The 9,893-nt window shown below is 43.3% G+C and overlaps 1 protein-coding gene across 5 annotated transcripts in view; it reads right to left on the bottom strand.

Annotated features, from left to right (window-relative positions):
• Positions 1 to 7,200, bottom strand: part of gabrg1 (gamma-aminobutyric acid type A receptor subunit gamma1) — a 137,951-nt gene extending 130,751 nt beyond the window's left edge. Inside the window, exons 1-2 of one of the 5 annotated variants that reach the window (XM_062981632.1) lie at positions 6,889 to 7,174; positions 4,594 to 4,724 (exon numbers count right to left, since the gene is read on the bottom strand). In XM_062981632.1, coding sequence (XP_062837702.1) covers positions 4,594 to 4,610 — 17 coding nt within the window. In that variant the 5' untranslated portion in view covers positions 4,611 to 4,724; positions 6,889 to 7,174. Of the gene's footprint in view, positions 1 to 4,593; positions 4,726 to 6,888 lie in introns of those variants that run through there. The other 4 variants (XM_062981630.1, XM_062981633.1, XM_003221555.3 and 1 more) reach the window with 4 other exon arrangements.
• Positions 7,201 to 9,893: the final 2,693 nt, after the last annotated feature.

Below are 9,893 nucleotides of genomic sequence, written 5' to 3'. Positions count from 1 at the left end.
AGATGCTTAAGAGGGTGTAGGGCAGGTTGTGTAGCACTTAGCTTGCTTCCTTGACATTTTCCCTCTGTATCTCAGCTTCTGCCAACTGAGGCTACCACCTCATTGTGCCTAATGGACCTCGGTCATTACCCGGCAGAGGAGATAACAGTGCTGGGCTTATACCACTCTGTTCAAGCACCAGCATTTAAAAACTCTCAATACTATAATAGAGCCATAATGTTTTTTTATCCTAATGGTGTGTGCTGACTTTCCTTTCTCTCACCATTCGCTACCATGAATGCAGTTAAATGCCTATTGTGTTGAAATATAAACACATACATGCTCACAAACCTATGGCTGGGTATAATGATTGATAAATATACTACTATATAGGTTTATAAACATACTGAACTTTATAAAAATATATAAAGCAATATGTCATAGACTTTGAGATGTATGTCCACTTAATAACAATGGTATCTGGTAGTTCCCATATGTGTGGCACTGAATCCATTCCAGGTTTTAGTTCAGGCCTTAATGGAATTATCCGATGTGCAGCAGTATATTCTTAAAAGGTCCAGCACCTTGGAGAGCTCATTTTCACTGCTTCACTGACCTAGGAGCCACCAGCTGCAACTTCTTAATAACTATCCAGTTCAGATCAAGATACTTATGACTTTCTGCTTTCAGACTTAGTTGAAGCTGAATTTATCTATTTCTTTTCAAAAAGAGGCTTGGTTTTAAGAACATAAATGCTTTCCAAAGATGACAAAATAAAAATAAGGAAGGTGTGAATGGGGAAAATACTGTAAACTTTAAACTTGATGACACTCAGCTCATTCTGAGGATGGAGGGCCGGCCGGACTCCGTATCTGATAGTTTCCATCAGTGCCTTGAGGCCATTACTGGATGGTTGTGTGCCAGCAGGTTGAGGGTGAATCCAGCGAAGACGGAGATCCTTTGGCTGGGCCGTCCGGGTGGGAGGGAGATCCAGCTGCCTACCCTGGATGGTGAGACACTACATCCGTCATCTTCTGTAAAAAGTCTTGGTGTCTTATTGGACCCTCTGCTCACAATGGAGGCCCAGGTCTCTGCTGTGAGCAGATCTGCATTTTTCCATCTACGTCAGGCTAGGCGACTGGCTCCCTACCTATCTAGGAACGACCTGGCTATGGTGATCCAGGTGACGGTCATCTCAAGGCTCGACTACTGTAACGCCCTATACATTGGCCTTCCTTTGTCAGTGATCCAGAAACTGAAGCTTGTGCAAAATGCGGCGGCGCGTCTTCTCGCCGGGGTGCTGGCGAGGTGGTGTATCATCCCAATTCTACAACAGGTACTGGTACTAACCTTTAAGGCCTTACATGGCTTGGGGCTGGCGTACCTGAGGGCCCGCTTATCCCCCTACCAACCCCAGAAATTACTTCGGTCCAAAGACCAAAATTTGCTTGAAGTCCCTAACATCCGGACTTATCATTTGTCTACTAGGCAGAGAGCCTTCTCGATTGTAGCCCCTTATTTATGGAATGCCTTGCCAGTTGAAACCCGAACTATTCGAGACCTACTTGCCTTTCAGAAAGCCTGTAAAACCTTTCTCTTCAGACAAGCCTTTGATGGGTGAAAAACTCGGGGCTATGTCTGTTCTTGTTATTTTAAAGCAAATTGTATTGTTTTAATTTATTTCTGTAAACTGCTCCGAGCCAAATTGGGAGTAGCAGTATATAAGTCCAATAAATAAAATAAAATAAATAAACTTTAAACTTGCTAGGTGGATAATAAGACAGTGTACATCTTTTGTACATTGTACTCAAACTTGTTCAATCACTGCTGAGCTATGAATAAATTAAACCCCATAGCAACCTCCCCCAACCTGGTGCTCCCCAAATGCTGGCTGAGAATGACAGGTGTGAGTGTCTAACATATCTGAAGGGCAGCAGGTTGGGAAAGGAAAGCTGCTCATGAGGTTTAAGAACTCCAGCCATATGCATAGATGAGAAAATCTCATGCTTCATTTAAAACCATTTTTCTGTTAGCCAGTGAATGGGAAAAGGCATGCCTTTAGAAAAATCAACTGACACAGCTGCAGGTGTTCATATAATGAACACTAGGGATGTAAGTAATACTTGCACATTTTTTCTTATCAATACTGAAATGTGATGTCTAGAAAATGACTGACAGCTGTGAGATTTTTTTTTTCATTTCATTTGCAGAGAAATATTTTGTTTGAAAAGTCTATTTTGTATGCTTTGTGCAAAAAAACATGGGGTTTTGCTCCAACACATCATTCTTATACCAACTTACTTTTCCAAAAAAAAAAAAAAAGCATATACAGACAGTCCCAGAGTTACAAACATCCAACTTACAAATGACTCATAGGTTAATGGAGGTGTGAAAACAGGAAGTGAGAGAAATCTACCCCTCTGAAGGGAAATGCACTCCTGAAAGAGTTATCATGGGGAAAAGGTGTCTCCATGGACACTTTATCTCCAATCCTTATTTCCACAACAGACCACTGTTTTCAAAATCCAATGATCACAGGGACAGAAAGTGAAGTGAAATCTTCTGAACAAGGGCACAGACAGCAAAACCAACTCCACAGGGGTGTTATCCCTTCGCTATGCTATCCAAAGATAGATAGATATAGATATCTTTAAAAATTACCTGTTCTAACTTACATACAAACTTGACTTGAGAACAAACCTACAGAACCTATCTAGTTCATAACTTGGGGACTGCCCGTATGTGAACATTGTACACATGTAAAAATATCACTTGACAGAAGAAAACGTTTGAAATCCTTCATTTTAACATGTAAAAATAACATCAAATGTTTACATCCCTAGTGACCAGTAAGCCAAAGATGTGCTGCCCTATCATGTATCCACCAATTTCCTCCCTCTCCTTACTTGTTTTGAAATGTAAAGATAATTACACTGAAACTCCTAAATTAAACATTTCCTCCAGTGTTTGTCAGTTTTGATCTCCAACAACTTCTGTAGCAATGGCTGACTTTTAAACGAATGCCCCCCTACTCTCTACCTTTTACATTTTAAATGAATACTGCCCCCCCCCCAACACACACACTCCCTGCCTTTACCAGTAGGTCTTTCAACTAGTTAGAAAGAAAAGAGAGATTCTCTCTCGCTCTATTCCCTCTTTCTCTCACACTTGATTTTTTGTATCCAATGAGTTACAAGAAATATTAATAGTATTGTTATGTTTTTTTCATCAATACATTTGGAAAAAAGACACAATCTTGCAAGTTTTTCAATGCTATCACCACCACTAAACTATTGTATATATTGTACTGTTGTACAAGAAATAATCCATACTCTTCCAGCTGAGCTCCTGTAGTAGCCTTCTGAAGCTGAGTTACATTTGCACACAGATAGATAAAAATATTATAGCACAGCATGGAGGAAATCAGATACACTAACATATTTACATGGATTTTAAGCCACTCTAGAAACAACACACATGCTATACGTATCCCACCCTGACACCAACATGGATAATATGGTCTACATTTATGAAAAGTACAAGCTGTTGGCATAAAGCACATTACCTATGAATTATTAAATTCATTGAAATAGAATAATTGATTTGGTTTCTTTCTTGGTAAATCTTTGAGGGACACTTATAAGTAATATGATTATATTGATAACAGCCTTGATAGTTCACCAAAGAAACGTCTCGATAAGGTACTTTACTAATTCAACAGGTTTTCAAAATTTCTGTTGGAAAATTCCTGCTGTTCCATGTGTTTTCATGGAGCACAGATCTTTCCTATCCAAAATCTATATACTAGACTAAAAAAAACCACAGAGAGTGAAAGAAATTGGTCTGATTTGTAATTTTCTGATGGACTAGGTTCCTGAAGTAAATGTCCTTTTTGTAGAAACATTTCCCTTTGGTTTATGGGCTACCAAATAGATACTTCTAAACTAGAAATGTTGGTATTACAGAACCTAGACTAGAGAGTTTTTAATTACTTATCTGTTAGCAGAAGAAAGAACGTAAACTTCAGTCCTTAATTATACTGCCTTCCATACCACACATCTTAAGATTATAGGTGGAAATATTATTTTGGAAAAGAAATCCAGAAGACTTTTTTGTACAGAAAATTTTCCAACATTTCCACCATTACTAACACATACAGTATATCCAAAAGACCTAAATGGAATTAATTTCCAAATAGTAAAAGATCACTGTCCAGCACCAACCCCCCTTCAAAAAACAGCCCTAGCTAGCTGATCCAATGTGTCCAGTTACCTAAAATGTGTGCCCCTAATTCTGTTTACTCAGAACTATACATCATTTATAAACTGAATATGTATTCACAGAAGCCCAGTCTAGCACATCCTGACACAGAAGTAATTGCTACTTCACAATCCCAATGCTAAAAATTTACACTCAGAAGAAGTGTACTTGAACATTTGCTGCCTTTACTTGAGAATCACTCAGGTGGTTTTATGTTCAGTCTGTGTCCGCCGACTCTTAAGCCCCTTTGCATGTTCCGATGGAAAGCTGTCCCTTATTTTCTGCCTGATCTTATGCATGGAAATAAATCGCACCATGACAAATGACTGGGATTGCAAGAGCACACCCACTTACCTGGGAGGAAACATCATCAAGTGCAACTTCTATAGGAAACCCATATTTCCTGCAGGGCAAAATAGGGTCAGACTGGATGGCCCTTGGTGGTCTCTTCCAATGGTTGACTTTGCAGTCTTTCCTGAAGGTATCTATAATAGAATTACAGAGTTGGAAGAGACCACCAGGGCCAGCCAGTCCAACCCCATTCTGCCAGGCAGGAGCACATAACCAAAGCACTCCCAACAGATGGCCATTCAGCCTCTGTTTTAAAGCTCCAGAAGAGGAAACTCCACCACACTCTGCTCTGCACTGTTGAATACCTCTTACCATCTGGAAGTTTGAGGCTGGATCTACACTGCCCGATATCCCATGATCTGATCCCAAATTATCACCTTTGAATCTGGCAGTGTAGACAAATATAAACTAATTCAAAGCTGATAATCCCTCCCAAGAGACACCAGAATGGCCTCATCTTTGCTGGCCTTCTGCAATCATCAAAACGTTCCTCTGTCAACAGGTTTTTGGAGAAGGGGAAGCTCTGGGGAGGGTGGCTGGGATGGAGGCGATATGAGTTGTAAAGTTCATTTTAATGTATTTGTTGCATTTCAATTCTATTTTTACCTCACTGTTATTATTTATTTATTTTTCAACTTCTTTATTGATTTTTTTAAACTGTTTGGTGTGGGTGAATAACAACCGCCTTGGGTCCCTATGGGGAGAAAGGTGGGTAATAAAATAAAGATAATAATAGTCTTTATATAAAGATTATAAACATATAAAGAGATCGCGGTAGTGCAGTGGGTTAAACTGCTAAGCTACAGAACTAGCTGGCCAAAAGGTTGATGGCTCGAAACCATAGATGAGCTCTTGCTGTAAGCCCCAGCTTCTGCCAACCTAGCAGTTCGAAAATATGCAAATGTGAGTAGATCAATAGGTATCTCTCTGGTTGGAAGGTAACGGCGCTCCATGAAGTTATGCTGGCCACATCACCTAGGAGGTGTCTATGGAAAATGCTGGCTCTTCAGCTTAGAAATTGACATGAGCACCAACCCCCAGAGTCGGACACGACTAGACTTAATATCAGGGGAAAACCTTTAATAATAATCTGTGACCAGATTCTGAGATATAGGGCAGTGTAGATCCGGACTAAGGCCACTTCCACACAGCTGAATAAAATCCCACATTAGCTGTTTTGAACTGGAATATATGGCAGTGTGGACTCAGATAACCCACTTCAAAGCAGATAGTGGGATTTTCTGCCTTGATATTCTGGGTTATATGGCTGTGTGGAAGGGGCCAAAGTGGAATCTTCGTTTTAAAGATCTGGCTGCCAGAATTGACTGAAGTGAGAGCCTCACTGGGCTCAAAGGGAAAGGAAGGAGGAATCAAAGGGCCCTTTCACACAGCCATATAACTCAGAATATCAAGGCAGATAATCTACAATATATGCTTTGAACGGGGTGATCTGAGTCCACACGGCCATATAATCCAGTTCAATGTGGATTTTACACAGCTCTGTGGAAGGGCCCAAAGGGATACCTCCCTTTTTTTGTCACAGAGGAAGGGAGAGGGGCAGTTCCTTTGGAGATTAGCAGCGATTAGGACAGCAATTTTCCTTTGGGAGAGAGAGAAAAGTCGGATATAAGTACAGATAGAATCATAATGGGGTTGGGGGCAAGTTGGCACACGCAGGGCCCTTCCACGCAGCCATATAACCCAGAATATCATGGCAGAATAACCCACAATATCTGCTTTGAACTGGGCACTTCACCCTGGAGTATCCAGGGTGGAGTGCCCAGTTCAAAGATGATATTGTGGGATTTTCTCCCTTGATATTCTGGGTTATATGTCTGTGTGGAAGAGCCCTTGTGCACTTTGGGGTGTATATGTGTGTCTGTGGAGTGCCCAGTGAACTGTGGAGTGAACTCAGAGAACCCAGTTCAAAGCAGATATTGTGGATTATCCGTTTTGATATTCTGGGTTCTAGGGCTGTGTGGAAGGGCCCTGAGTCCATACTGCCACATAGTCCAGTTCAAAGTAGATAACGTGGGATTTTATTCAGCTGTGTGGAAGGGGGGCACAGACGCCATATTTTTGACAGAAGGAAAGTCACAAAGTTCTGAGGCGTGGTGGGTTGGTTTGGAAATCAATACCTATCCCCCCCCCCCCCGCCTTGCCCAAACTGAGGAGACTCTCACTGAGAAGGAGAGAAAGGGAAGCTGTCGAACAAGGGAGCCTAGCCATCACACCACTGAGGGAGCTAGCTGTCTTTAGGGGAATGGAAAAGGCGCCTCCCGCGCGCTCGCGACTCACCAGCTGCCCAGGCGCAGGGTCAAGAGCAGGAGCAGGAGCTTCTCCATGCCAAGTCCGGGCGGGCTCCGCGCTTCGTGTCTCTCAGCAGAGCAGAGCAGCGCGCGCTTTTCCGTTTCGCCTCGCCGCCTCCTTCCTTTTCCTCTCTCTTCGCCCCCGACACCTGCCCTCCAGCACCAGCAGCAGCACCACTTTAAGGCGCGCGCGAGAGACGCCCCGCATCAAACAGGTAGCAGCGGGGACGGGGGGTTCGGGGACGGAGCCGTCGAGGCGCGAGCGGCCAATCCGCGCCTTCGCTCTCGCCGTCCATCGCCCGAGCCGGCCAATCCATCCTGGCGCAGGGCGGGGCTTTCTCTATATAAGGCAGGGCAGTTCGACGAAGCCTTCACAACTTGTAGCGTCTCGCGGGGAAGGAGGGATGGTTAGGGAAAGCGGGCAACGACGCGCCTTTTCTCTTTTAGGGACCAGCTTTGGGGAAAAGGAGGGGTATTTTATTTTCTGTGAGGAAAGGGCTTCGACTTTGAACAGCAGCTATCAAATTCAGTTTTGTGACGAGCTTTTATTTATAAATTAGGAATACGCCTTTAGGGAGATAGCATTGAGTAGCCTTGCAGCTGCAAAGCCTGGCTGTTGTTGCCTGAGGGCCTCTTTTGTTTGGGAGGTGTTAGCTGGAATTCCCCTGTTTGCATTTCAGTGGCTTCTCTGTGAGCCCTTCTACAGTCATATAACCCAGAATATCTGTTTTTTACTGGGTACTCCATTCTAGACACGCCACCAATACATATTGTACACCCCAAGAGCTTGAAAGACTAAGGGACCTTCCACACAGCCATATAACCCAGAATATCAAGGCAGAAAATCCCACAATATCTGCTTTGAACCGGGCACTCCACCCTGGACACTCCACTGATATATGTATACACTTCAAGGAGCATGGAAGGCACTGCAGACTAAGGGACCTTCCACAGCCATATAACCCAGAATATCAAGGCAGAAACCCCACAATCTCTGCTTTGAACTGGGCACTCCACACTGGACATTCCACAAATCTATATAGATTTCGCACTTTAAACGCTCCGGTGGCGAAGTGTGTTAAAGCACTGAGCTGGAGACCGAAAGGTCCCAGGTTCAAACCCTGGGAGCGGCGTAAGCAGCCGCTGTTAGCTCCAGCTCCTACCAACCTAGCAGTTCGAAAACATGCCAATGTGAGTAGATCAATAGGTATCGCTCTCGCGGGAAGGTAACGGCGCTCCATGCAGTCATGCCGGCCACATGACCTTGGAGGTGTCTACAGACAACACCGGCTCTTCGGCTTAGAAATGGAGATGAGCACCAACCCCCAGAGTCAGACATGACTGGACTTAACGTCAGGGGAAACCTTTACCTTTTTATAGATCTACGAGCCTGGGGACCTGGTGGTGCCCGGGTTATTAGAAGAAGGCATTGTTTGTTTGGGGATGTTAAGTCATGTCACTTACGTTTGGTCCAGATCCGTTGTTGGTTCAGTGCTGTCTGGATAAGGATGAACTAGAACTCCCAGATGCAAGGTCAATCACCCCCAAAGCAGGCCTGTGTGCACAGTTGGCCACATTGAGTCTGTGTGCCAAGTTTGGTCCAGATCTGATGTCAGCTGGGTTCAATGCGCTCTGGATGTGGGTGAACTATAACTCCCAAAATGAAGGTTCATTCCCCCAAACCCCTATAGGATGTTCAGTTGGTCATGGGGCTTCTCTGTGCCAAGTTTGGTCCCAGTCCATTGTCGGTGGGAGCTACAGTATCAGTGAAGATACTACAAGTCCCATCATCCGTGGCAAGTTTGGGCCAGATTCATTGTTGGTTTGGTTAACAGTGCTCTCTGGATTTAGGTCAAGTACAGTTCCTGTAAACCACGGTGAATTCTCCCCAAACCTCTTTAGTTGCTGATCAATTCCTCTGTTAACTGTGTGCCATAGAAAAAGCTAGAAAAGTGTTAACGGAGAGGCAATGGGCGGGTTGTGCATATTGAGGAGTCCTGGGATGTCCATTCCGGAGGAAAAACAATATCTAAGATGAAATTGTCCCAGCATGAAAGCCTTCACTTGAGTAGGCTGCAGAATGGTGTTTGTGGAGGACACTGGCACGGTTTGGGCTACATGTTCGTGGTGTTCACTATAACCTGCATATCAGTAGAGGGAAGGCCATTGGTGTCTCCTGCTCATGTGGGATTTTATTCAGCTGCGTGGAAAGGGTCAAAGCAGGGTATAAATTGTTAGGGAATTCTCCCAAAAAAGAGCAGAGTATCCAAACTACAAACAGGATACTTAATTGAGTAGTCAGCTCACAGCAAGCAAAAGGTGGTGCAGCTGCAAAAGCATTCTTGAGCGTAGGAGGCAAAAATGCAGAGTTCAATCTGTAAAATTATCAAAAAAGGTTTATTTAAAATATGTAAGAAGTACATTTCTTGATAGAAAAGAATTGGGTCTAAACTTCTCTCTAATTCCATCTATTTCTATTCTATATATATAAATGAGTGATGGAATCCCGGCACCGAGCAAAACAACAAAACTAAACACCCCTCAACCTCCAAATTTGACAACACAACCCATCATCAATGCCTCTAGGTTGATACAACAAAAAGAAAAGAAAAATAAAGTCCTAATTAGAGGGAAAGGAATAATTGTTTTTATCCCATTGCTGCCAGTTACAGGGCTAATCTCTGCCCACTTGCTCTCCTAGCAACCAACTCATCCGAGGGGACAGGCAGACTTAGGCCTCACTTAGGCCTCTTCCACAGATTATCTAATTTGCACTGGATTATATGGCAGTGTAGACTCAAGGCCCTTCCACACAGCTATATAACCCATTTATAATCTTATATTATCTGCTTTGCACTGGATTATCTTGACTCCACACTACCATATAATCCACTTCAGTGTGCATTTTATACAGCTGTGAAGAAGGAGCCTCATATAATCCAGTTCTAAGCAGATAATATAAGATTATCAATATACAGTAGAGTCTCACTTATC

The sequence above is a fragment of the Anolis carolinensis genome, chromosome 5, assembly GCF_035594765.1.
Source record: "Anolis carolinensis isolate JA03-04 chromosome 5, rAnoCar3.1.pri, whole genome shotgun sequence".
NCBI lineage: Eukaryota > Metazoa > Chordata > Lepidosauria > Squamata > Dactyloidae > Anolis > Anolis carolinensis.
The sequence above is the reverse complement of the archived record's forward strand: the minus strand, read 5'-3'. Positions and strand labels throughout refer to the sequence as shown.